Genomic DNA, 27,578 nt, shown 5'->3' with positions numbered 1-27,578 from the left:
ATATTTTAAAAACAATTATATTTTGGTTCCAAGCTTCAAATTTTTAAAGCTAAAATGTGTTTGCTTCAATCAGCAATCCCTACAACTGAGATTAGTCATAAGTACTTGAACCAACCCAGTTTGTTATTCTTTATAATCTGTCAATTTAGCAAATGGTAAACTATGTCATAGAGAACATGTTAATTGTCTGCACTGATATACAGTAAATTTCTGAAAAGCTATTTTATTCATGTTCAAAGATATTCTGACAGGTACGTAGATAGGAAGGATTCAATAGGATATGGGCACCTTGCTTTGCGACGGTTGGGTCAAAGGACCTGTTTCCGCAAAGCACTACTCTATGACTCCAAGTAGAAAGCAAATGCAAAAGGTTCAAAAAATAATCTTTCATAAGAAAGCTATGCAAATGTTGTGAATGAATACTATGTAAAGTCAGAACATTTATTTAAGTGCAAACTCACATGAAATGTCTATTTTAATGGTACAATTAAAAGAATACAGTACTATGCACATTTTGTTAAGGTCACCTTGCTGACATGATTAGTAAACAACTGCATGCTCAACTATGGAACTTCACTGAAATGATAACTTACTGCTCTACTGTCATTTGCAAACTTTACAAAGTTGAATCAAATATACAGAAAATACATTCATAGTGTCCAAGTGCACTGAAGCAGCATTTCAGTGGCAGCTGATTGGCACTGGTGTGACAATATTGAAGAACACAGATCTCCTGTCCAAGTTAGGCCGTATAAATCTGGAAAGTAGAATAGTGTCACTTTGTCAGCTCATGGAGTCGAGTTAAATGCTGCTTGGCTAATAAACCACTTCAATATGAAGTAGCCTCACATGGTTCAATAGTGGTTTTTAGAACATTCTCAGCAATGAATGTAGTGCCGAGCTACTGTTGATTACTCCCTGCAGTGCTGGTCTCCCAAACATTTCAACAAACAAGATGATTTATGTGAAGTCGTAAAGCAGATGCTACTGCTGATAGTCTTGGAAAATAAAGTCCCCTGGATGCTGCATATACTTAGTATAACTGCTCCAGGTATGTTCCCACACTCTGCAGAAACAAAAACATTTTCAAATCATTAAATTTTTCCTTGCATGAGCCTTGGAAGCTCATTTTGGAAACAAATCTGACTTAAGTATAGTTAAAACTAAATGGATGTGAGATAGCTGTGCATTACTGTCTTACTAAGGTGACATAGTTAGTACTTTCACAATTGGCAATTTACATATGTATTCCAGATGCTATAGGTGGAACTGCAAAATATATTATTTTGTCAATTTGCAATAATGGTAACTTAGATAAAAACAGGTTTACCCATCTTGAGATACGTTTCAAGATAAATTCTAAATGATGTACCTGTCTGGTACAAATCATGTTGAATTGAAAACTGACATGCAAAGGAACAGAAATAATGAACAAATCAATTACACAAGATAAAACAGCAATACTTAACTATCAAAAATGTTAGAAAAACCTATGCTATAAATAAATTGACACCTTGAAGCCAAGTTATTGCTACTACAAAATGTGACAGTTCTGGGCATAAAGTTTAGGACTCCTGAACAAGTTCTGAACTTTTGCTCAACTGATTACCAGTCCTAGGCTAACTGCTTTCTGCAGTGAAAGTGAAAATCAGCAGGAGAATGTACATTTCTAAAGATTGCCTAACACAATAATTGGCAAGTCAGATTTTTTTAATTCAAATATTAAGTAGCTTTTGAGGATCTTTGAATGCTTGTGAATGTGGGTGGGACTTTATTAGTTAGAGCAATCCTTAGGGCAGGATTTCTACAGATTTGGTGTGTTAAATGCAGTGCCTTAACGATATGCTGCAGTCTGTCTTACTTCAGATGCCACAACAGTGGGTGCAGGTTCCAAGAGCAATTGAGCAACTAACTTGAAAAGTCCAATGGTCAGTGGAAGATCAGTGCCAATTTTTCTACTTTGGAATACTTAATTTTATGTGCACACAAGACTAATTACGTCAAAGTTAAATAATTTTAAAACCTTTTTGATTCATTTCTAAACTGTAAGTGCTGTTTCACAACTTTATCTTTCTTTCTCTACCTGGAGTTAAACCCAATTTATTATTCCTGCTTCAATTTACTCGATTTACATTCTGTCCATCTCAGAGCAGATTCTTCAATTTGATTGGCTACAGTTTCATCTTGCCCTGTTCACATGTTCCAAAAATATAGAGAGCACTCTCTAAATAACTGCAAATTCAAAATCTCAGAAAAGGTTTGTGATGTGCTTAAGGGCACTGCCTCACCAATGACCAGTAGTTAAAACTGAATAAAGCAAAGATACCATTAGCAAACAGTTCTTACCTTAGCTACTTTTCCAGTATATCCTGGAAATGAAGATAAATGATAGCCCTGTTCTCGTAGCTGTCGTAACTGATCTTTCATAATCACAATGTTTCTGGAAGAAATATTTAATTTTAAATTTCAAATTTCTCTGGTTAACATAGCCAATGAATATTTTTAGAAGAAAAATTACACTTAAGTAGTACTTAATATACCAATCTGGGGAGAAGCCTTTAAATAATATATTCTAATAGGCATCATACAACTATAAAGAATGAGGCTGAAGAGCCACAGATGAATTCTCCACAGAGGCCAGCCATAAATGATCAACAATTAATACAATAACTTCCTTTCAAGTTTTTGCTACTGTGGAATAAATTCAGTACAATATAAACTCAATGACAACAGTAGCTAACTGAGCGTCTGCAAAAGTTTTATGCACTGGTGATTGCTACCTGCATTTCAATAGGAACTTAGTAAAATCTACAAGCATGTTTTCTTTAAAATCTGACAGAAAGACATTTTCTACAAAGAAAGGATTTTTTTGGGTTTGATTGGCAGAGGATATTTAAAGGAATGTTTCTATGTTTATTTAAAAAGGCAAAAGTTTTTGCTTACTGGTCTTCTACATTGGTTGCATCACTATTTTTTGCATTTGCGGATAGCTCTGGCCACCATCGCTTAAGGACAGCCCATAGCCAGTTCAAACCAACGATCAAGTATCTGCAAAACATTTTGATTTATTGTTTGAAATATATTAGCAAAGATATTTACTATTACACATTTTAACAGATCATGAAACAACAAAGACCTTTCTCATAAAATTTGTGCGTTGTGATGATAATCAAAAGTAAGCTGAGTCTGAGCTTTACATTAGTCCAATACGTGCAAATTAGATGAAGTTTGCTTCTGTGATCATTTGATTTGATATCCTGTGGGTGTTATATTATTCATTTCCCATGGCAAGAGCACGCGTTGTGCTGATGTGGTTCAGGTACAAACATAGTTATAAACCCTGCAATGCAAACTACCACCTACTGAACGAGCCCCACAAAGTAAAGCTTACCTCACTACCCAACTCCTCAATAGTGTGGAATTTCTATTGATTTTTGAACTCATTACCCCTACAGACATTAGTCTGAACTTGGTCCAACCCATGAAATTTCTGGTGCACTATTTAACTAGATAGAAACTGACTGAAGTTGCCATAACGCATTCAAGAGCAGATCCTGGTACTAACACCAGCCCAAAAGATATCATGCAGCTGCTGTGTACACCATATTAGGTTCATGTACATTTCATGAATAGAGGCAAGTGATCCAGTCTGGATTTCTTGAAATAAGCAACTTAAATTTGTAAAGAGTTACAATTAAAAATAAAATGGTTACAATTTAATTACTGATGAGTAAACAGAATTGTCAGATCTAATTTCTTTCCAAAAACCCTTCCATTTGGGTATTGAAAAATATTGCCCACTAAATCACGGTCAGCTTTGCAAACTATCTTTACAAGCAAAGTGAATTCTCCTCCTTGGTTTTTCAATCCCAAACTCAGAGGCACAACATAAAAGCTGTTTTCTACAATTTTAGATATACTTACTCTTCAAACCTGCTTCTTAATAATTCTTGCACCAACGGTAATAGATCAACACAACAACCTATGGAGATGCTTTCTTTCTCTTCTTCCAAACTATAACCAAAAACAAGATTAAAAATTACTTGACTAAACCACAAGCAACTTGATGGTAAAAATTAATGATAGTATGTGAAATATTACCTCTTTGTAAGTACAGGCAGACAATCTGCAACAACGGCAGTGTCCCGTATTCTACAGATAACAAAGATTCAATGTCAAATACAAAAACGATTGAAACACTAAAATAATATCAATATAAAAGGTACACTATTTCTTACAGTTCTAATATGCTAATTGTATACTGCATTCAGGCATAACAATGAAGATTTCATGTGTTATTATACATTTGTATTGGAGAGGAAACAGAACCCAATGTGAAAGATGAATAAAACATGGTGAATGACAATTACCTGACCAAATAAGCTACTAGCTCACTTGCACTTTTTTGCCAGAAAGTCAGAGCGACACTAAGTCTTAGGTTTCTACCAAATAGCACTTGTGTCATAGTAGCATGATCCTTGGAAATCTGCAATAGAGAATCAAACAGCAAGATTGACGATTTGACAGAAAAACGTTAACTTGTGCATTTTTGCTCCAGAATCTATGTCCTGTGGAAAAGTAACGACAATTTACATCGATCTTGAAGAAAGCCCCCTCACAAAGATTTAGCAATTGCTGTGGTGAAAAATTTGACTTGTCCAAGAACTTTCTAGAAATTGATTGAAGGGTATTCAATCTGTTGTAGAACCTAGGAATAATGGTGCATAGTTCCCTGAAGGTGGAATCTCATGTGGGTAGGGTGGTGAAGAAAGCTTTTGGTATGTTAGCCTTTATAAATCAGAGCATTGAGTATAGGAGTTGGGATGTAATGTTAAAATTGTACAAGGCATTGGGAAGGCCGAATTTGGAGTATTGTGTACAGTTCTGGTCACCGAATTATAAGAAAGATGTCAACAAAATAGAGAGAGTACAGAGAAGATTTACTAGAATGCTACCTGGGTTTCAGCACCAAAGTAACAGGGAAAGATTGAACAAGTTAGGTCTTTATTCTTTGGAATGTAGAAGGTTGAGGGGGGACTTGATAGAGGTATTTAAAATTATGAGGGGGATAGATTGAGTTGATGTGGATAGGCTTTTTCCATTGACAGTAGGGGAGATTCAAACAAGAGGACTGAGTTGAGACTTAGGGGGCAAAAGTTTAAGGGTAACATGAAGGGGAATTTCTTTACTCAAAGAGTGGTAGCTATGTGGAATGAGCTTCTAGTAGAAGTGGTAGAGACAGGTTCAAAATTGTCACTAAAGCAAAATTGGATAGGTATATGGACAGGAAAGGAATGGAGGGTTATGGGCTGAGCGTGGGTCAGTGGGATTAGGTGAGAGTAAGCGTTCGCCACGGACTAGGAGGGCCAAGATGGCCTGTTTCTGTGCTGTAATTGTTAAATGGTTATATGGTATTAGATAAAGGATAATTCCTGTTGACTTCCACTAGCCAATCAGGCTGAATTATTCACACAGATAGCAAATCAAAAACAATTTTAATTAACAATTCAGAGCCTAAAGATTAAAATAAATGCTTGAAAACAAATAAGTATCACAAACCTTTAAAAATAATGAATTATTTTAAAATTTGGTTTTGCCCGAAACGTTGATTGTTTACTTTTTTCCATAGATGCTGCCAGGCCTACTGTGTTCCTCTAGCACTTTGAGTGTATGGTTTGTAAATAATTTATATCCATATCAATTCAAAATGATTTCTCACTGTTCCACTGAAAACTACAGTCCAAGATTAGGATAAAATCCCAAACTGTCAATTTCACAGATTAATGAAGGTTGAATTTCACCCATTTGTACCATGACAGCTAAATTTGCTTAAAGTTAATACTGTTGTTTCTTCATCCTTGTCTCTGTTTCATCTTTTAAAAACCTGAATACAGGTTGAAATTAGAGGAATGCTTGAGAATATTTCTAAGACCATTTTACTTTTTCAATGGATTAATGTTTACTAATTTAATAAGGAACAGTAAATAACTAAATACTACTTATGCAATGTATGTTTTGTTCTTTACTTTGAACCATCCAATAACTTCTTCTATTAATTGGCTCAGATTTAAAATAGTTACTTATGTAATGCATATTGAATAGGGATTAACAAAAAACTCAAGTTTACATGTGGTACATGGAATAACTTTGGAATATTCTCCATACTATCATATTCAACCACAACAGACCATACCACACAGATTTAGAAATAGCATTTATAACAACTTAATGGATGGTTTCTAGGAAGTATTAAGCCCAAAGGCAGTAAAGTAAATAATGCTGACGTTACATGTAGGTGAAGCCAGTCAAAAAACACAAAGCTAATTGCAGAATTGTCTTGTCATTTCATCATGCTCCGAAGGCAATTAGAAGAAACACCAGTTAAGTAAATTAAATGAAGTTGTTATTGACAGCTGAAATTCGATGATAGCAAAAGTGTTACTTGCTATTTCCTTGAATGCAAATGGGAATCAGGAAATAACTTAATATATGCTGAAATAGTTTGAAACCCAGATTTGCAGCTTCTGAAGATTTGCTCTGTAAATGCAATGCATAATGTGACATAAACAAGAAACAGCTAGGTCTGAACACTAGTTGATTTCAAGGTAGCTCACCTGAACAGAAGACTACAGTTTGATTAGCGCAATGTTCTGTGTGGTGTTAGTTTTGAGCAAGAATGAATAAATGATCATCACCAGTGGTCAGAGTTCAGAAATAACTGTGTGGATAATGACAGGAACAGACCAAGATTGGTTGCAATCATTACCTCAGCATTCTTGCCAATACCAATAACATGTAGTTCTCCTTCACTACTATCTTTCTCCAACTTCTTCAATACTGTTTCATTACCTAGTCAGTATTGGGCAAGCAGAAATTTCCTACAGATATTAGAAAGATAATTCCACTATAGGTCACGTTTTGCTGGTCAGGACAAAATTTGTCATTTACCATCTTAAATGGCTTAAGTATTCATTAAAAGGTGCTTTATTTTAAAGCAAGTTCTCAAACATCTATACCAAAACCTAGTCATGTCTCAATATGAACTGTGTTGGACAAGATTATCCATTTCAAGTTCATTATAATAAAGATGATGTACACATAGTAAACCCTGTATGTGAGTATGCCACTTAGTCCCTCAAGCCAGCTCCACTACTCAAAAAGAGAATAGATGATTTGACTGCAACGTTTAATTCTGCATTCCCATCAAACCCATGGAAATATTTCAGTTTGGTTCTCATCAAGAATCTATTCCACTCTGCATTCAAAGTATTCAAAGTCTCTCCTTACACCATCCTTTGAGGAATGGAGTTCCAAATATTCTTAAACAGGGATTAAAATACCTGCTTCACCTTCATCATAACGGAGTGGACCCTCATTTTTAACTAGTGATCCTTACTCCTAACTTCTCCAACAGGAAAAATGCTCTATGCATATTTTCAAAAGCTGCATGATCTTGTGTTTCAATCAAATCACAACTTGTTTTACTAAACTGCACTGAATAGAAAATTTGCCTGTTCAACCTTTCCTTGTAAGATAACTCACCTATTCCAGCTATCAATCAAATCAACCTTCCCAGAATGGCTTCCAGTGCATCCTGCCTAAAATAAGGAATTCCAGATGTAGTCCCAATAACACCCTATATTTCTGCAGTATAATTTCAATCATGCGTAATTATTTTGACTAGGAAAATACAATGATATTGTTAACTTCCCTTATTAGTTGCTTACTTATAGAGTGTTGTGAAAATTGGACACCCAGATCCATCTGCATCTCAAAATTACAGAAGCTCATAACATTTATATAATTCAAGACCATAAGACTATGATAAAGTAGCAGAATTATGCCATTTGGCCTATTGAGTGTGCCTCACCATACAATTGTGGCCGAGTTTTTCAGCCCCATTACCATTAACAACCCCACCAATCAACATACTTCTAATTTTTTCCTGCCATAACAATTTCTAATTTTCCTATATTATATTCCAGTTGATAGATTTTTGTCTAGCAACATCCATTTATGTAAACTGTGAAAGGCTAAGGCCCTGAGCACTGATATCATTGTGTAATCACTTACCACAATTTAATTTATATTCGCTATGTAAATTAGCCAGCCATTCTTCACTGGACAGTACGGATTATAACATTCACTGTTGTGGGTCTCCAGTGGTGTTTGACCACATACCAGTGCAGAAGGAATCAGAATAGTTCACTTCATAACTGATGAGAAACCTATAAAACTAAAACTAAGCTGTACTATTAACTTTATAAACAAAGGTTTATACCAAACCTTTATAAATCATTGAAAAGGCCAAGGTAGCAATAATTTTCCTAAAAGCAGGGCACACATCAGAAAGGATGTCAAGAATTTAGAGGGGGTGCAGTAGGGCTACACTAGAACGGACCTGGAATAGGAACTTTATTTGAGTGGGGCAAAAGTAAGGAAGAAAATGCCTATTAAAGTCCTAGGGCTTTACAGGATGAAAAGCAGATTCTTTGGCCCAAATCGTTCATGCTGACAAAGTTGTCTAATGGAGCTAGTCCATTTGCTTGCTTTTGGCCCATTGCTTGCTTATCCATTGTCCTGTTCCATTTAATGCAGACTTAGTTGAAGTCAAAGTAAGCTTAACTTGTTAAAGCAAATCCACTTCTAGTGGCAGAACGGTCAGTAACCAGAAGATAGACAAATGACTCAGAAAACCACAAGAGGAATGTGGGGGGGGGGGGGGGGGGAATTAAGATGAGGACGCTTTATTTCTCTTTATACACAATGGATTGCTTAAAAGATAGTGAAAGTAGATTCAGCAATAATTCTGTAAAAAAAAATTGGATAAGTGTACCCAAAGAGGAAACATTTATATGGGTTTCCAGAAAAGTGGGAAACAGAACCGAACAAAAACAAACGATTTTGGACAGGCTTAGACTGATGACAAATCTCCAAAGCTGCATTGTTCAAATATTCTGTGATTGTAACCCATTTCACAACTGATGGAATGTTGTACCCATCTGCTTTACCTTTAATAAAAGGGCTCTCCACTCAAAACACTTGCTCAATTCCAGAAAGAGGCATAAATTAAAAACTTTGTAATGTGATAACAGAAATAGATATCCTACCTGTGCAAAATAATCAGCATATGTCACAGAAGTACCGTCAGTCTGTGAAGCAGGAAATTCACCAGAGTTCAGCTGTGAGTTGCGATTGTCATTACATACTTTAGGTACAGTTCCTGAACATAAAACTTCATTTTCTTTATTTGCCATGTCACAGCTCCAAAAGCTTGGTCGCTGCTTTTTGATGTCCACGTTTCTTTGGACTCGATGTCTAGTTTTCTTTTTAGAGCACACTGCTTTGACTGTTTTAGGTAAGGTTTCCTCGGCTTCTTCAGTAGATGATCTGTGGAGACAAACCCAGCAACGCTCAGGATTACAGTTTATAAATTCCAGGAAATGATATTCAATAAAACACATGAAGTGAAAGTATTTCTATTGTGGCCCTTCTCTATTTAGAACTACAAAAATAACAAAAATCTTCTCTCCCATTTCATTGGGATGGAACACAGCCACATAGTCTTATGGTGGTACTTTACTGGTCATTGCAGAAGCACTTCAGGTGCACGGGAGTTTCTCTATTTGGAAATGTATCAATTCAAATCATTGATTTTTCCATCAAGTTCTAAATCAGATGAATCAAACTATACAGTTGTAGTGGTGTGCTACATGCAGCGCTAAAATTACGACACGGAGTCGGTAACTGCAGTTGAAGGAAAAAACTTCATTCAAAATCCTCAGCCTCACTTTTAAGCCTCCCTCAACCTGCCCCCCGTGGCGCAGAGGCTCCAAAGCTCTGTGCTCGCAAACCCCCGTAGGCTATCTCCCTTAGCCGGAAAGCTGGCTAATTGTGAGCCGGTTCGGATGTGCCAGGAAATGGGTCGCCACACAGTGGTATTAATGGTTCATTTGGTTTATTTCTATTATGGCGTCCTAAGGACAATGTTGGTATTTAAATGTTTATTGTGTATTTTTTATATATTTCTCACCATCATCCAAGTACATTTCCAGTTGAGAGGCTGAGTAAAAGCAGATGGTAATTTTTAATCAAGTGGAAAAATAATGTATTGGGACATTTCATATTTTAAATAAAACAAAGAACTACTGGAAAAACTCATGGGGTCATTCAGCATTTATAGAAAGAAACTTGTTTTTGGTTCTGGGACGCTAAGGAAGAGTCTGAGATGGACCATGTACGGAGAAGAGCAGATGGAAGCTGGCTGTAAGGACATTTGAGTTCTTAAGTGCACCAAACAGCAGCAATTCAGTTGAGAAGAGTTTGGGGGATGAGTTCCAAAAGGTAGGACTGAAACATAGACTATTCCATTTGATCAGCAAAATGACAGGTATAGCTTGAATCCAGGTGAGTGCCCAGCTACATCTTAAGATTAGAAAAAAAAAAAGAGTGGAGTTAAGTTACACGTGAGGAGAATTTCATACCCACAGACACTGGAGCAGAATTAGACCATTCAGCCCATCAAGACTGTCTGCCATTTGATCACAGCTGATATATTTTCCCTCTCAACCCCATTCTTCTGCTTTCTCCCTGTAACCTTTGATGCTCTTATTAGTTCAGTCAAGCAAATAATATATTTTGATGGATGGGAACTGGTTAAGCCTCTATTCAAGGAAAAAGCAGAAGGCCCTCAGACCCCTTAGATGTGGAACAGAAGTGTAGTGAGTGTACATCCCTGGTGAAGGTGAACCAGTTAGGACCAGGGAATTGGAAACTGTTGAGGTGGCAGAGGACATCCAAAGTGTAATGGATGAAAGCAGGAATAAATGAGAAAACACAGAAGAGAAAGAATGGAGTCAAATTAGGAAGAAATAAGCTTAGTGATCAAAAGCAGGAGTGAGCAGGCTCTGGCTATAGTGACCTGATATCCAATGGTGTTGTCTTGAACTAGAAGGAGGTAGGACAGTGTGTGAGAGCTGAAAATTGGCTGCTGCAATTAGGGGTCAAAAGACTACAATAGTGCCATTCGTCAGTTTTGATAATGACCTGATAATAATTGGGGTTGGTTCTCAGTGTACCTAATTCTTCAAATCCTAGGGAGATAATCAGAATGAGTGGGTGGAGTGGTAAAATTAAGGCTTGCAACATTTTCTTGGCCAGATCGAGGAAGTACAAGGCAGAGGTGAGAGGTGTTCAGCTGATTGAGAATTCTGCAGTGGGGAGAAAAGGTCTACCATTTGGCATAAGGACACGTGTCTATAGACAAGGCAGAGGTGACATGTGAAGAATTCAAATTCACATCATTAAAGAGTTGCAGGCCAGAAACATTGATTGTTTCTTTTTCCATAAATGTTGTTTGACTTGTTGAGTTTTCCCAGCATTTTGTTTTCATTTCAGATTTCCAGCATGTGCTTTTGTTGATTTTCATTTTGGATTTCAAACTTGGTTTCATAAATGACATTGCAATGTTGTGGGTGTCTAAGAGAAAATGCTACAGTTATCATGCTGTACTCTTAACAGCAATGACAAGGAATTCTTTGCGATTACATTCCCCTTAACAACTTTTCATGTGTGTATGGCTTTCACTTCAATACCTTCATGCCTTATTTCACAGTAGAGCAAGTAGTTTCTGTACTGAGATAAAAGGTACACCTTAAAACCTGCTTATTCCATCAGAGTACCCAAAGAAGCTCCAGAGACAATTGAGAGATTTGAAGAGACTTCACTATCTATCTCTTTTTCTGCTGTTTGCAAATTCAGCAGCAGGTTAAATATTGAAAGTTACCTTAATGCAATTTACTTGGAGAGGGGGGGTTTGAAAGGGTGGAAGGATATGGTAGCTTCCACTGCATGCTATAAAGGGGAATTTGAAGATTTTGTAAATGCCTAAAGAGATGAGGAGTAAGAGTTTTCCTGTACAACAAGACCTCTTCCCAGCTGTCAATTCCTTCATTGCTGCTCTTGACCCCCCCCCCCCCCCGCCCCCCAACCCCTCAGGAGTTCGTCATCTGACAAACCAATTCCAACTTGTTTCTCCAGATTACCAAGCTACTTTTTAGTACTTGTTTAGCTCTGGAAGCTGTGTGCTAGCCAAAATGAGTCTTGGCACCAAAATATGGATCTACTTTCTTATATCCAATGAACTTTAGTGAAATCAGTCCAACTAATATTGTACTTTAGTATACAATATTGCATATTTCTATGTATTAGTGATACAGCTGAAAATCATGTATGAAGCTAAATTCAGTCAAAATATGTTGTCCTTTTAATTAAATTTACAGGTGGTTACATTGTAGCTGAAGATCAGGGTCATCAAGCAAAAGTTAGGTATTCTTACCGAAGAATCTTAGGAGTCGTTTCTTTACATTCCGAAAGTTTAACCTGACAGAAAAAAAAAAGACCTTATGAATTTACAGATTTGAGTAAGTAGCTTCCTTGGTTACTTTTCTATCCTTATGTTTTAAATGTGTTACATTTCAAAATAAACAACCTGACAGACATGGAAAATTGGGAAACTAAAAATAATTTTGCAAATATGTGGTTTTCATAAATGGAGCCTACTAAGTCAGTTGGATCTGCTGTCTGTTAGAGCCATAAATAACTGACACTTCAAGAATTTTAAGGGAATTACACAAACTTTGGAAATTATAAAATTGTGAAATTTAAGTCCCCCTGAGTGAACACTAATGAAAATGAAAGTTTAGACTTTGTGTTTCAGAGATTTGCTCTCCCATCAATAATCAACTTTTAATGACAACTGCGTATAAAGTTGTAGAAAGATTTATTTGGCTTTCCTTTGGGGGGGGGGGAATTTTTTGTAATTACGTAAAATATGAGCACTTCATTAAACAGCACATTCTGACAAAACACCAAGAAAATGCACGGCTGGCGGATTAGTATCAGGTAGCCAAGCTTCCACTGTATAATTAAAAATAATATGAGAATATCTATACAGCTTCCAAAGACACACCATAATTTATGTAGAAAACTAGGAATCTTGTTTGAAATTCTAAGATCCAAGTACAATGAATAGCCTGGTTTACTTCAAAGCAGTCGATAACTGGTCTAAATTTGGACAAACATGTCCTTTTTAAAATAAAGACCATATAATATTTGAATACTTTGAATGAATGACTCTGTTCTTTAAATGAAGTTTCCAGCTAAAGTATTGAATACAGATATGCTAACTGCACAGTAGCCTTGTGTTCTATTTTCATGCATATCTTAAATTGAACTTATAATTCATAGAACTTTATTTCAAAATGTTCCACATGAATGCTATCATATTAATTCTTTAGACATTAAGTTGGTTTATGTATTCAGGAACAGTGAAAAAGTTTTGCATGGCATCCATACAGAAAATTTCATATTATCAGTGCATTGCATTGAAATAGAACAAGAAAAAAAATAACAATGCAGAATAAAGTTAACGTAAGTTTTGTTCCTCTCCCCACTGCAATCACATAGTTTCTATTGGATCCTCTAGTATCTTTCCACATCCCAAAAGCATGTAGGTTGACACTTTAGTTGACCAATGTAAACTACTCTTAGTAAGTGGAACAGCATTAGATTCTGGGGTTTAGTTGAGAGAAAGTGGGAAAAGTTAAATGGGTTAGAGTACGGTTAGTAGGTAAGTGGTCCTTGATGATCACAAAGTACAAGATTCCAGACTATTGTTGTGACAATCTTTGTTTTAACCTATTAGAAGATAGGTTTAATCCTACAAACAAGGAAATTTTGAATTATAAGCCAATCAAAATTCAAAACACCACACACTTGAGGAACAGTAGGATATTTAAAAGTTGGAAGTTAATCAAGGGGTTTCAGATTTCAAAGATGGTGCCAGCAAACAATCCGAGGGTGACATCCTCCAGATGGATCATGAAACTACTACTTTCACTTCTTACGTCTTATTTTTCTTTCAAATGTGGTTCTGCCACTGTTGGAGCATGCAATCTACATTTTGGTGTGCTTTTGGACTGATTGAATTATCTGGAGCTCTGCTGTTTCAAGGGTTTTCCATGAGGTTTCGTGCAAATGGTGTGGCCACGGTCAAGAAGCCTGGAGATTGGGCACAAGCCCATGATTGACTTCAATCTCACCTATCAAAGCGCTGAGGAAGACTGAAATAATCAAGGCGAGTGCGGAGGTGGAGCAGGTGTCCAGCCCCTTACTCACTGCTACTGGAGGAAGGCATCTCTCCCTCTCTGCCCCCCCCCCCCCCCCCCAAAGCAAGGTATGTGTTCAAATTGACTCTCTCTTCCTCAATGCTGTCAGAAGATGGTGCCAGAGTCTGAGGCTTGCACAAGATTTAATTGATACGTTTGTGGATTGGATCTGCAGTTCACATTATGATGTGTTTCTGGTCGCTCCTTTTTTGGTATTTTGGGCAATTTTGAATCAGGGCAGCCTATAGATAATGAACAGAGCTGAACTGAATATGCTGGACTCTTTCAATTTTGGGTTTTATATTCTGTTTTTTTGCTCATTTTTTGGTTGCCATTTGTGTGATTTTTTTTTGCACGTGAGGGGAGTGAATTGATGTTTTTGTTTGAATGTTTTCGATGGCTTTTCTTTGTTTCGCAGCTGTCCGTGGGGAAGACTTATCTCAGGGTTGTATACTGCATTCACACTTTGATAATAAGTATACTTTAAACCTTTGAAAAAATCTGAGAGAGTAAACATAGTTATATACTTCTGTAGGTGTTTTTTTTTACAGTATTTGCTTCTGCTCACTGTGCTGTTAATATCACTGTCTCATGAAAATCTCGTAACAGAAATATCCATTATTAACAATCCCCATCACCTTTTTTTCCCATTGCTACCATCAACATGGTGGTTCAGGAGCCTGAAGATATACACAATGTTTTAGGGACAGCTTCTTCCCTGCTGCCATTAGATTTCTGAATGGACATTGAACCCATATACATTACCTCACGACCTTTTTTTATTTTTTGCTCTCTTTTTGCACTAATTTAATTTTGTCTGTATATGTATAAAATATACAGTTTAAAATTTGCTATTGCAATGTACATCTGCCGCAAAGCAACATATTTCACAATATCTGCCAGTGATATTAAACCTGACTGATTCTGATATTGCTCCTTGATAACAAGAAAATGAGTTATGCAAAATAGTGCTAAAACGTTATTAACCTTCCTATGTTAGGTTGTTCTTTCAGTACAGAGATGTCAATACTGAAGGACCCAAATTTTAGAAAAAGATTAAGGTACAGATTCTGTCACTATCCAAAGTGATCTTGTCTTTTGTGTGCCCTATGCGTTATCCTGGGAGCTAGCCATAGATAGGAAGACAGTATTTACTGAGCATTCTTAGTTTCCCTTCAAAAGGAGCTGACAGTTCACTTTCAACAGCGACAGTCCAAACATAGTAGTTGGTTATGATATAACAAATGACTTGCTTGTGTTACGTACTCATATTTATTGTTGCCTGAATATGTAACATTTGGCTATCTTAAAAGGGCATTTAAGATCAGGTAGGCCGACAGATAACAAAGGCCAAACCAAGGAGACATGGAAGCTTTGTTCCCTTAAATGACACTAATGGCTAGTAGTGACCAACCGAATTAAGCAACCAGCCTGGATTTAAGCCCAAACTGGTGTTATTGAAAGACAAGGTTTTTCATGATCTAGCAACATCATAAACACCTTAAAAGAGGAGCGAATAAAAATAAACAAAAACAAGGAGTGGATAGATGATTACATCTGTAGTTTTTATTTACTTTTCATAAAGAATGGCTTACTAATCTTTGATTGCACTGGCCTCTCTGGCATTATCAGATCCATTGGACAAGGATTATGTTAATAGATCAATTTTGTGATCATTACTACTAATAACTATTTTTGAAAAAAGTTCCACGTTATTAACTGCAGTTAAATTCCACACCTATAGAAAGATTTGTAAAAACAAGAAATAGTGAAAATATTCAGTGGGTCAGGCAGCATCTACAAGAGGGCGACTCAATGATAGCTTGAGAGTCTCAATGGAAACGGCAGGGAGGGAGAAAGAGCAAGATGCCTCTATATTGGGAAAATAAAATGTAGATTACTTTGCAGAACACTTGATTTCAATTTGCAGCAGTAGCCATAACCTTCCATTTACTCGCTGTTCCATTTCCTACCCTACACTGACCTATCTGTTCATCGCCTCCTGCACTGTTACAATGAAACCTAACGCTAGCCTGAAAAATAACACCTCATTATCTAGCTGGGCACAGGGCAACTTCTGGGTTCAATATCAAATCTTCCAACATTAAATATTCACTTTGTTTCTGTCTGTTTCAGAACTGGCCTTTCATTTTTTTTTAAAAAGTCATCATTAGTGATTTTGACTATTTTTCTCTATTAGGATCCTTTGTCTGCTGGCTATGCCACATAACCCTGCCATTAGTTGTACATAATTGTAATTGCTATATATACAAGAGACAGAAAAAAAATCTTATGCTTTGCATGGCTTCCACTGATTATTTCACATCAGTACTTTGAGCTAATACAAGGGAAAAACAGTAACAATGCAGAAAGAACCATGATGTGATCCAATTAACTCATCTAATTGCACAATACAAAAACTCACCCTATCCTAATCTATAAGTCACTGAGCAATATAACATGGATACCACCCCTTCAGCCAAACTGGTCCATTCCAATGACATTACCCACCCAGTTAGTCCCAATTCCCTGTGTCTGGCCCATATCCCTCTAAACCACAACTCTCCATGTACTTATCCAAGTTCTTCTTAAATTATTCTATCATACTTGCATCAAGCACTTATGGCAGCCCATTCCATATACTTACCAGCCTGTGCATGAAAAATTTGCTCCTCAGGTTCCTTTTAAATCTTTCCCCCTCACCTGAAATCTATGCTCCCTAGTTTTGAACTCCCCTATCCTGGGAAAAAGACTTACTGTCCACCTTATCTAGGTCTCTCATAATTTTAGACATTTCTGCACAGTTACCACTCATTTCCCACATTACAAAGAAAAAAGATGTAACCTGGACAATCTCTCCCTATAACTCTTTAGTCCTGGTAACATGCTTGTAAAGCTCTCTGTGGTGTTTCCAGATTACACATCTTTCTCATAAAAGGGTGACCAAAACTGTACAGTACTTCAAGTGTGGCCTCACCAATGACTTCTACAACTGCAACATAATGTCACAACCCTATACTCAATGCCCTGACTGATGAAGTACCCTGTACTACCACCCAGTCTACTTGCAACATCCCATTTACTGGAAACTAAACTATTTTGGCTTTTTTCTAGTTCTGATGGTCTCAGATCTGAAACAGTAGCTATTTTTCCTTCCTCAGATGCTACATCACCTGCTGAGTGTTTCTAGCATTTTCCATTTCAATCCAGATTTCCAGCATCTGTAGTTTTTTGATTGCCATGGCAAGATTTGAACTGTTTTCTTGATTGGTAGACCAGTGTTCTGGATTAGTGATTGAAAATCAAAAAATTCAGACAGTAAAATCTGAAGTAAAAAGAGAAGTGCTGGAAACATTCAATAAGTTGGGTAGCATTCATCCTGTGGAGAAAAGAAGCAGAACTGCATTTCTAAGAATGATCATCAGAACTGGAGAAGTGATCTGAAAAATAAGAGTTAAAATTTCATATATGTCACTGTTTAGAGGAAGTGATAGCATTCAGCCCTGTTACAGCTTACAACCATCCTCCTGTGATTTGTTTGGTCAGGAATTACCACTTTTCATGTCAGATGGCTTTCTGGAGGCTGTAGCTGGACCTCTTGTATTTTATTTGGTCACCAGACCTGAACACCACTGATCAGGCCCTCAGCATATTACAGATCTCTTAGCTCATCCAGGTTTCTGGTTGGGAAAGACTCTGAATGATCTTGTGGGAACATACTTGTCCATGATTGACTATAAAGTCCTTGACAATCATGGCACATTTGTTCAGATGCTCTAATGAATCCTTGAACATGGCCCAGTCTACCAACTCAAAGCAATCCTGTAGCTGCTCCTCTACCTCCTCCATCGTTTTTACCCCTGGAACTTTGCTCTTTAGCTTCTGCCTGTATGCATGTAGGACAGGCAGATGATCAGATATCCCAAAATGCATTGCAGCAATGGAACGGGAGGCATTCTTAATTATAGAGTAATAATGTCAAGTGTATTGGGACCCCTGGTGCTACATTTTGTTGGTAATTGGGCAGAGATTTCTTCCAGCAAGCCTGATTGAAGTCCCTGGCAATGATTTGAAAGGCACTGGGGTAGGGCGTTTCTTATCTGCCCATCGTAGCATTCAACACAAAGTGCTTGCTTAACATCAGTGGTATTTGAGGATTTCAGGATCACAGAAGAACCCTCACAGTAAGTAGAATGGACTGTATTTTGTCATTAGGTGTTCCAGGTCGCAAGAACAATTAATCAGAATCAGAATTTAATCGCCAAGTACCTGTACACAGAAAAGGAATTTACTTCCGGAAGATGTTGTCTCTCTGCTCATAACAATAATAATGATAAATATAAATGAAAATATAGATTATACATACAAGTAGTGCAATCCAAGTAATAGTTAGCCGACAGTTAACTGTTCAGCAAAGTGACCGCAGTAGGGAAAAAACTTCTCCAGTGCCTACTAGTCTTAGTCTGGAGGGATCTGAAGCGCCTACCAGACGGAAGCAGTTCAAACATTCCATGCGCAGGATGGAAGGAGTCCTTTATGATGTTCCCCGCCCTCTTCTTCAACCTGGAAGAGTACAGGTCCACAATAGAGGGCAGGGAGGCTCCAATGATGCGCTCGGCAGTTCTCACTGTTCACTGTAGTCTGGTTCTATCCTGCTTGGTGGCGGCTCCAAACCACACAGTGATGGAGGTGCACAGGACAGACTCAATGACTGCAGTATAGAACTGCAGCAGCAATTCCTGAGGCAGACCATATTTCCTCAAGAGCCGCAGGAAGTACATCCGCTGCTGGGCCTTCTTCAGGATGGAGCTGATGTTCTGCTCCCACTTCAGGTCCTGAGAGATGGTGGTTCCCAGGAACCTGAAGTACTCCATGGCGGACACAAGGCTGCTGAGGACTGTGAGGGGGGACATAACGGGGGGGATGTCTCCTGAAATCCACTATCATCTCCTTTGTCATGAGTGTGTTCAGCTCCAGATTGTTCCGACTGCACCAGAGCGCCAGTTGGTCCACCTGCTGTCGATATGCAGACTCATCACTGTTCTGGATAAGTCCGATGATGGTGGTGTCATCTGCAAACTTCAAAAGCTTCACATAGGGGTAGGAGGAGGTGCAGTCATTGGTGTAGAGGGAGAACAGCAGTGGAGAGAGGACACACCCCTGGGGGGGGGGGGGGGGCGCCGGTGTTGGTAATTCGAGTATCCGAGGTGACCTAACGAAGATTCAGAGTATCCGAGGTGACCTAATGAAGATTCAGAGTTTTGAAGTTTTCAAATAATCTAGCTTCAACAGGCATAGAAAGGAAGTTTCAAGTTTTCATTACTATTGTCTTTGCATAAATTACTCCAGCTATAATTCTGAAGTTTTTGACTTTTGGGCTGCAAATTGGCATCAAAAGAAACAATTTTGATCCACTCTAATGAATGAATTAAATCATTTTAACCCTTCATAAATCTCCACAATACAATTATCAGACACTCTCATGATTTTATTCTTGCATTATTCTGGCAAATACACTCAGTGGTCTCTTTATTAGATATTTACATTAACGAGCAAATGTATCTAATCAGCCAGTCATGTGGCAGCAACTCAATGCAAGAAAGCATGCTAACATGGTCAAGAGGCTCAGTTGTTTTCAGACCAAACAACGTGAAGGAGGGTGACTTAAATAAGCACACGTTAAACAGTGGCAAACAGCAGAGCATCTCTGAATGCACGTGTTGAACCTTGAAGTAGATGGGCTACAGCAGCAGAACACGAATATACACCCATTGTCTACTTTATTATGTACAGGAGATACCCAATAAAGTGACCACTGAATGTATATGCCATACACGTTGGCACTTTAAGGACAGAGGTGATGTGTTTAGATTTGAATTCCAGAGTTTTAAATATAGTCTTGACAAAAAATTGTTTGCCTCTAAATTAACTCATCTCTTCTTACTTCAACTCATTTGATCAACCTAAAAATCCATTCGCCTTTTAATAATTTTTGTATTTATCTCTTAGCCTTAAGTGATGTCTATGGACTTGTAAATTTCTCAGATTCTTTTCAGTTCTTTAGTTTTACAATTCTGACAACATCTTCATTTAGTCCAATGACTCAGAGCTAGATAAGCTAAGATTGAACTCCTTCAGCCATTTTTTTAAACCATTAATGTATCAATGTTCCTTTCCAAATGTCTGACCCATTCTTCATTACTTGCTCTACCACTCAAATCAGTGAATTCCATCTTTCACATCAGTAATAAATATAGCAAGGGAAGCCCCAGTTTAGATCACTGCAGGCCAACATTAATCTCAGTCAGTAGATTGCATAGACATGTATTTCCTACCTCCAAGTTAAAAAGTCATCAGCAATTCCATTCTTGTTACTATTTGCAATTAGAAGCTTCCAATGCATTCTGGAACTTCATACTTAGCACCCATAATTTATCTTTGAAATTATGTTATTAGAAACTTCAATATACACAACTTGATCAGTTGTACAGGTCCTTTCCAGTTTACTAAAGTCCAACTTCTGACATGCGTTGGAAGGAGCACAGTAGGATTCATCCTTTAAATCTATTTACTTTTGATTTGTCTAATTATTTCATTGTTTACAGGTTGTAGTAATTAGTTCCAAAGATCTATAATCATCAGCTTTTTCTCTTCCATCCTCCTGAACAATACAAATATTTGATAACTTTACAGCCTAAAGAAAATCGAGATCACGAGTCATTCCGAGATCATTAACTAAAGCACTTGGTTTTCCTTTCATCTGCTGAATATATAAAATATATACAATTGGCCCTCCTTATCCGTGGGGATTAGTTCCGAGACCCCCCCGCAGATACAAAAAAAACGCGGATGCTCAAGTCTCTTATTTAACCTTTCTCAGTACGGTGGGCTTTAGGACCCAGTGGAGCCCTGGACCTTATTTAACCTGTCTCAGTGCAGTGGACTTTAGGACTTGGTGGAGTTCGGGACCTGCCGCCCACAGTGTCCATTGACGGAAAATGATCACCATGGAAAATAAAATGGAAATAATAAAGCGATCAGAAAGAGGTGAAACACCATTGGTCATTGGAAAAGCGTTAGGCCACAGTCCATCAACGATTAGAAAAATTTTAAAGGATAAAGTGAGAATAATGAAGCATGTGAAAGGCCTTGCCTCAATGAAAGCTACAATTATTACTAAGCAATGCAGTGCTTTAATTATTGAAATACATATGTTTCTTAAGTGTTTTATATGCATAGAAAGGTAAAATATATACTAAGACAAATGTTTGACTTGACACTAAATAATACCGGATGTACCTGTTCCTACTTAGAGAACCGTTTTTTTAAAATCGATCCCGATCCGCCAGGATGCACATCCTCCCATATACTTTAAATCATCTCTAGATTACTTATAATACCTAATACAATGTAAATACCATGCAAATAGTTGTTATACTATATTGTTTAGGGAATAATGACAAGAAAAAAAAAGTCTGTACATGCGTAAACAACAAGTGCTGGAAACAGAACTTTTGGGTTTTCCTGATCCACGGTTGGTTGAATCCACGCATGCAGAACCCGCGGATAAGGAGGGCCAACTGTAATTTGTTTAACCTCACTTCTAATTCACTTTTCATATTGCATTTGGTGCTATTTTATCAAAATGCATCTAAATCAGTTCCCTAAGGAAACAATGCCATGAATATTATCATTCAAGTTCACCCATTATAGATATTTTGTAGCAGTTACAAGGAAAATGTTAAAGGTTATGCTTCAATCAGAAATGACGAAGTGATAAAAGATGACAAATGTGATTGAGGCACCATACACTGCTAGTCTGTACACATAGACAAGCAATTTATGGTCTTCACTTGTAATCTCTATAGACCGGGAGCCCATCATTGCCTGTACAACATCCGAAGCAACTGAAGATCTGGACATCATGTTACCCGGAAGTTACAGCAAGGACCAATGAAAAACAATGATAAAACTCTTAATGTAGAATGAAGAACCTGTAGGTTACATCATAGCATTGGCTACAGAAGAAATTGGTGAGAAAGCAAGCTTGGTGTACTGTACATACTGACCATAGTGGAAAAAGGAAAATCATAACCATTGATCAAATGAGTTTTCTCACAATACAGTATGTGCAATATTGTGCAGTCTTTTAAATATGCATTTTCCTCACCTTTTTCATAGTCTCATCGCAATCAGAATGCATTCTTTTACCAAGTTGCTTCTCTTCAATAAGTTCATCCTCCACTGCAAATAACACACCTTGCCTGACATTTTGAGTTCTAGATGCCATAATCACTTGCAATCCTAGGTTGGAAACACATGAGAATATTTAATATATACTCATCCCTTTAGCTGATTCCCAGAAAAGTCAATGAATAATGAATGCTTCTTGTGAACAATGCAATTCTTGATTTGCTTCTCTCTGTGGTCCTTGATCCTGGGATATTCAGCTTTCTTACAAATGGCAAAAAAACTATTGAGTTGGTCCTTTTGGCTTAATATTATTATTCATTAGAAGTGCCTACTCTTTATAAACTCAAATCTTCTTAAGACGCATTAAGTGTCACAGAAATAAAAAGAAAGGAAGCAGCTAGTATTAGCTTCAGCCAGATGAGCCAAGATAGATCAGCAAGCACAGAAGCAAGCAGGGTTAAGATCACCTGCCTAGCTGTAGGTACAGTTGGTGAACATTGGGCCAGGGATTTGCAACAAGGTAATTCAAGAAGGCACAATATTCTAATGGAATGAATGACTATATGCTCAGGGATAAATTGGATGCTGATGATACCCAACCAGACATCTTTTAAATGCCAGATTCCACTCCATTCTGATATGAAGCTCATATGCTCCACTCTTCAGTCCTCACTAGCCATTAACTTCAGAATATTTAAAACAAATTAAAGAAAAAACATGCTAACTGTTCCAAAACATACCTTAAACATGGATTTGAAAGAACAAATAACTGTCCCTCAATTTAATGCCATCAGATACATCAAACATTAAGCATCATCTTCTGGGGTTTTCTCCCTAATTAACCTCATGTTGTTCTTTGGAGAAAATTAAGAGGCAAGAAATATTACATATATAAATATTTTTTGCTCAGATTAACCACCACGGTGGTGCTGTTGATGATTCTTCCATTGTAGTAATTCCTTGCTCATATGACTACATACACAGACATGGAATGGCAATTTTAGAAGATCAATTAAATAATTAACATTCACAAGAACAGCTAAGCGTAGGGGAAAAAGACAAAATATTGTGCAGATGCTAGAAATCTGGAGAAACACATACAAAATGCTGGAGGAGTTCATCAATGGAAGGAGATGAATAGTTGATATTTGGGCCAAATCCTTTCATCAGGACTGGAAAAGAGCATAAAAGCTAAACAAAAAGCTGACAGGTGAAAGAAGCAAAGGAGTGAACAAGATAAAAGCTGATAGGAGAGGACAGTAGCCCATGGACTAAAACGAAGGAGGTGGCGAACAAGAGAATGGAAGGTGTGGGTGATGGAAAGATCTTGAGAGTGAGGAAGTTCAAAGAGAAAGTGTGAAAAGGCCTGAGATACAAGGGAAAACAAAGAGAGGAGTAGTTACTGGAAGTTAAAGAAATCAATATCTTACCGCAGGTTGGAGACTACCAAGATGAATGAGGTGAGACAACAAGTTAGGTAGTGAGGTTGATTTGAGCAACAAAAAACTCAATGGGCTAAATTACTTTCATCTGCATTCTCAGAAAATATGAAATTTGATCCACTATTTAGCTTTGAGCATTAATAACTGTAATATTTCTTGCCTTGTATATGGACTACTTCCCATCAGATTCAACCTTCATCTGCCCTTTACTCTTCTACCAATCACCTTCCTGTTTCTCACACCATTTACACTTCCCCTCCCTCCTCCACCTGCCCATCTTTCCCTCTCACCTGGATCTGCCAGCCAGCCTGTTCTCCTACCCACCCCCTCACCCTTTTATTCTGGCTTCTGCCTTTGTTTTTCCCAGTCTTAATGAAGGGGCTCAGCCGGAAATGACAACTATTCATTTCTCTTCATGATGCTGCTTGTCATACTAAGTACCTCCAGTCACTTTAAAGGAAAAAAAAGTATTAAATAAAGCCAGTCAGCTAAATTTGCATAATTTTTTACCCTAAATTGAAGATTCCAATCCCACTCAATTTTCATTCAGGTACAATAGCACTGCAGGAAGCACGAGAAGATGCTCTTTGATACAAGAGATCTTATATCACCACTTTTTAAAAAAGCTCCCCCCCCCCACCCCATAACCTTCACTACTATTTATCCTTCAACCCAGGATATTTGGACATTAAAACTTCACTGTACTATGCTTGGTTCTATGCTTCCTGCAAAAACTACTATTTAATTACAGTTGGGCTCTTTGGGCCATATTCAAAATGCAAAGTGTGAAAATAAAGAGCACTTTTTCTTTCCTTTTTCATTGCCATGGTAAATGGCTGATCCATTAATGCTTAAGCAGACAAGACAAGTAATCCCGCGATGCTACACAAAGTGTGAAATGTTTTCAGAACTCCATAATGGAACATGAATCCATAAAATTCTGAAACTTTTAATGACCTTTTGAATAGCCGCCAATTGAATTTGTTTTGAAAACTGAACAAGTTACCATATTAATCAGTAATGCAAATTTAGAATATAGTTACTCTTCCTTTTTTGTCTAGCATCTTTAGTAATCAAGTGAATAAAATGCATAATTACTTTAATGTTTTAAAAAAGCAGAACACTAATATGGTTAATGTTGATCTGCCTTCAGATGAAATTCATATTCCACATGTAAATGGACAATGTGAAATTAAAGAGAGAATTCCACATTAACTGAATGACTGTCCATCACTTTGCAGCATAGACTGGAGAAATTAAAAAGTAAGAGGTTAAAAGCACTCAAACAATACTGCAGGGTGCCCCTACTAAGAATTATTGAAGCTATGTACAGTTAGAAGCAATCATGTCGACAGCTCTACTCCTGAAACTTCTATTTCATAAAGTGACATTGTCTGCTTTTTCACATTATAAATTACTGAACAGTAATCAAAAGCCAAGTAACTGAGATGAAAAAAGGAAATAAATGTCACAAGCAACGTACCTCTGAAGATAAGAGTTAAAATTAAATTGTTTTCCCTCTTCTCCACTGAGCAAGTTGCTTCTACTCTTGACTATCTCAAATAAAAAATGTTGCAAACATTCAGCATATCTGGATGCATCCACAGAAAGAAAAACTATTGTTTCAGGTCCAGGACCCTTCATCAAAACTGTCTTTCTACAGACTGCAGACTTGATGAGTGTTTCCAGAAATTTCTTTTTTTATTTCAGATTTATAGAATCTATATTCTCAACAACTAATACACAACTAGCGAATCTTCCACTTTCTATGCTTTGTAAACTTGAGTGGCATCCAGAAGGCTGTTGTAACAAAACATTTACAATCATGTTTTTGTCTAATGTGCTACCTAAGCAACAGCTTAACAGAGAACCAGTCAGTGACAGTCAGCAATGCCCGGGTACTATGCTCCTCATTCTGGATTTCTAAACCCATCACAACTTTGCCTTTCCTAATCTATGCAATCTCCTTCAGCCTTAAACACAGAGGTATTCACACTTCCTCTAACCCTGATCTAGAAAATCATTACATTCGAGGGCCAAACTTTTTTTCAAAACTTCCCATTTCCATAACTGTTTCCTAGTGTTTTTATCTTCACGGGATTGAAACCAAATATTTGATCAGCCTTCCTTATTGAATGAAACACTATAACTGAAGGGCTATAGAGTTCACTTTTATACAGAATAATGTCAAATTCTGATTATGACAATGCTCCTGTGAAGTGCATTTACTTCTTGTCTTAAATTAAAAGGGTACCATAGCAAGCTGGTACTGACACACAGGGAGATGACTTTTGAACTCTACTCTCTAACCCCAGCCACAAAATTAAGGTGAGAGAAATCTCCAGGATGAATGTAACTTTTACATTATGTTCAACTCAATTTATTTAATGGAGATATTTCAGCTTTCAGATGGTGACAGAGCACTACACACTTCAAGTTAATGATACGTTAAACCAGCAAAGGATATCGCCCACAATGCTGAAAAATATCAACATTCATCTATCTGGAGTTTTTGAAATTACACTGCATTCTTACTGAATTTATCATTAAAGGTGTTTTTAATTAAGTGTGCAAATTTAAAGTTGTCTTATAATACAAACTTCTGTAACAGTGATAAGATATTGTTAAATTTGAATATACTGTGCATTTATAGTCTCCCTTTGTATGGATGGAAGGACAAATATTGGAATTGGTGCAGTTTAAATATGCAGGATTAGTGCAATAATGGTTCACTAAATAGATTTCTGGATGAGATGTTTGTTATATGAACAGTGATGAGTGCAGATAAACTGCATTGAATTTTGAAAAATTGAAGTAGTATGTCATTAAGACAAGGTTCTGAGAGAGATTTGTATAGGCAGTTATCACTGGTATTTGGGCAGTTTCAGACAAGGGATCAGCTATTTCAAAAAGAAGTCAAAGCTTCCTTTGTGCAAAGGGTTTTAAACCTTTGGAAAGCCGTGAACACATGAAAATGAAAAAGTAATATATGCCATAACAATGATAGAAGAGGCGGTTCCTTGACACCTAAACCTCATTCATATTCCGAAGTCCTTAGAAACTGAATTCACTATTAATTTACAAATGCAAAGCCACTTTCAAATACTCAGCTTAGTTTTATGAAATGTATATGTATATATACGATGTATATAGTGATTAATTAACTTTGTAAAGAATATTTTTTCTATCTCAGCAATACCAAACTACCCGATAACACACAATCTCTCTGTGACAACATTTTTTTCCATAAATTCTCTCACAGCCACTCCCATGCAAACAAAATGGATCCAAATGAATGCAGACTCGCCGTTGAAGGGGCGGGTCCTTCAGTATCATTTGAGATTTGTCTCCAACTTTAAAAATCAATAACGTTGTGATGTTTTATAAAACAGTTGAGGCACGCCAGACGTGGGTATCAAAAACGTTTTATACTGACAATAGGGATTTCTCCCGGTACAAAGGGTTTATACAGCTCCCCAAAGAAATTCCAATGGAAATTAACCGGCTCATTCCCCACAACTGAGGTGTCAGTGCGGGGCCTTAGGCTCGGCACCCGCTACAAGGAACAAGGCCACTCACCCTAACATTTTACAGCATTTCACCGGGGTCTGCCAGTTGCCACAAACTGAGCCAGGCGTCCTTCTGACCCCGCCGTTCTTCACTCATCCAACCCTTAATGATGGGCGTCAGTCACCGCCGACCTACCCCTGCGCCATTGAAAAGAACCCAGAGCATCACGGGATCGCTCTGCTCTTCCAGCCGGGAGGACCAAGGC

The 27,578-nt window shown here is 37.4% G+C and overlaps 1 protein-coding gene across 1 annotated transcript; it reads right to left on the bottom strand.

The window, feature by feature from the left end:
* Positions 1 to 420: 420 nt before the first annotated feature.
* On the bottom strand, positions 421 to 27,578 carry katnbl1 (katanin p80 subunit B-like 1). Its single transcript, XM_059955585.1, has 10 exons — positions 27,383 to 27,578; positions 22,339 to 22,472; positions 12,338 to 12,381; positions 9,111 to 9,390; positions 4,371 to 4,486; positions 4,102 to 4,152; positions 3,925 to 4,014; positions 2,944 to 3,048; positions 2,347 to 2,440; positions 421 to 1,066 (listed from the first exon to the last, which is right to left on the bottom strand). Exons 2-10 carry the CDS (start codon positions 22,456 to 22,458, stop codon positions 1,034 to 1,036), a joined length of 933 nt encoding a protein of 310 aa, XP_059811568.1. The 5' UTR covers positions 22,459 to 22,472; positions 27,383 to 27,578; the 3' UTR covers positions 421 to 1,033.

The sequence above is a fragment of the Hypanus sabinus genome, chromosome 2, assembly GCF_030144855.1.
Source record: "Hypanus sabinus isolate sHypSab1 chromosome 2, sHypSab1.hap1, whole genome shotgun sequence".
Lineage (NCBI taxonomy): Eukaryota > Metazoa > Chordata > Chondrichthyes > Myliobatiformes > Dasyatidae > Hypanus > Hypanus sabinus.
Note: the sequence above shows the minus strand (reverse complement) of the source record. Positions and strands in the feature narration are given on the sequence as shown.

What these genes read in the sequence shown, in the direction of transcription:
- katnbl1 (XM_059955585.1), bottom strand. Translation starts at nt 22,458, where the DNA reads ATGGCATCTAGAACTCAAAATGTCAGGCAAGGTGTGTTATTTGCAGTG. An exon ending in CTGCCTGTACTTACAAAGAG is followed by an intron (nt 4,015 to 4,101) that starts GTAATATTTCAC and finishes TTTTGGTTATAG; the next exon opens with TTTGGAAGAAGAGAAAGAAA. An exon ending in ATACTGGAAAAGTAGCTAAG is followed by an intron (nt 1,067 to 2,346) that starts GTAAGAACTGTT and finishes TTGTTTCTGCAG; the next exon opens with AGTGTGGGAACATACCTGGA.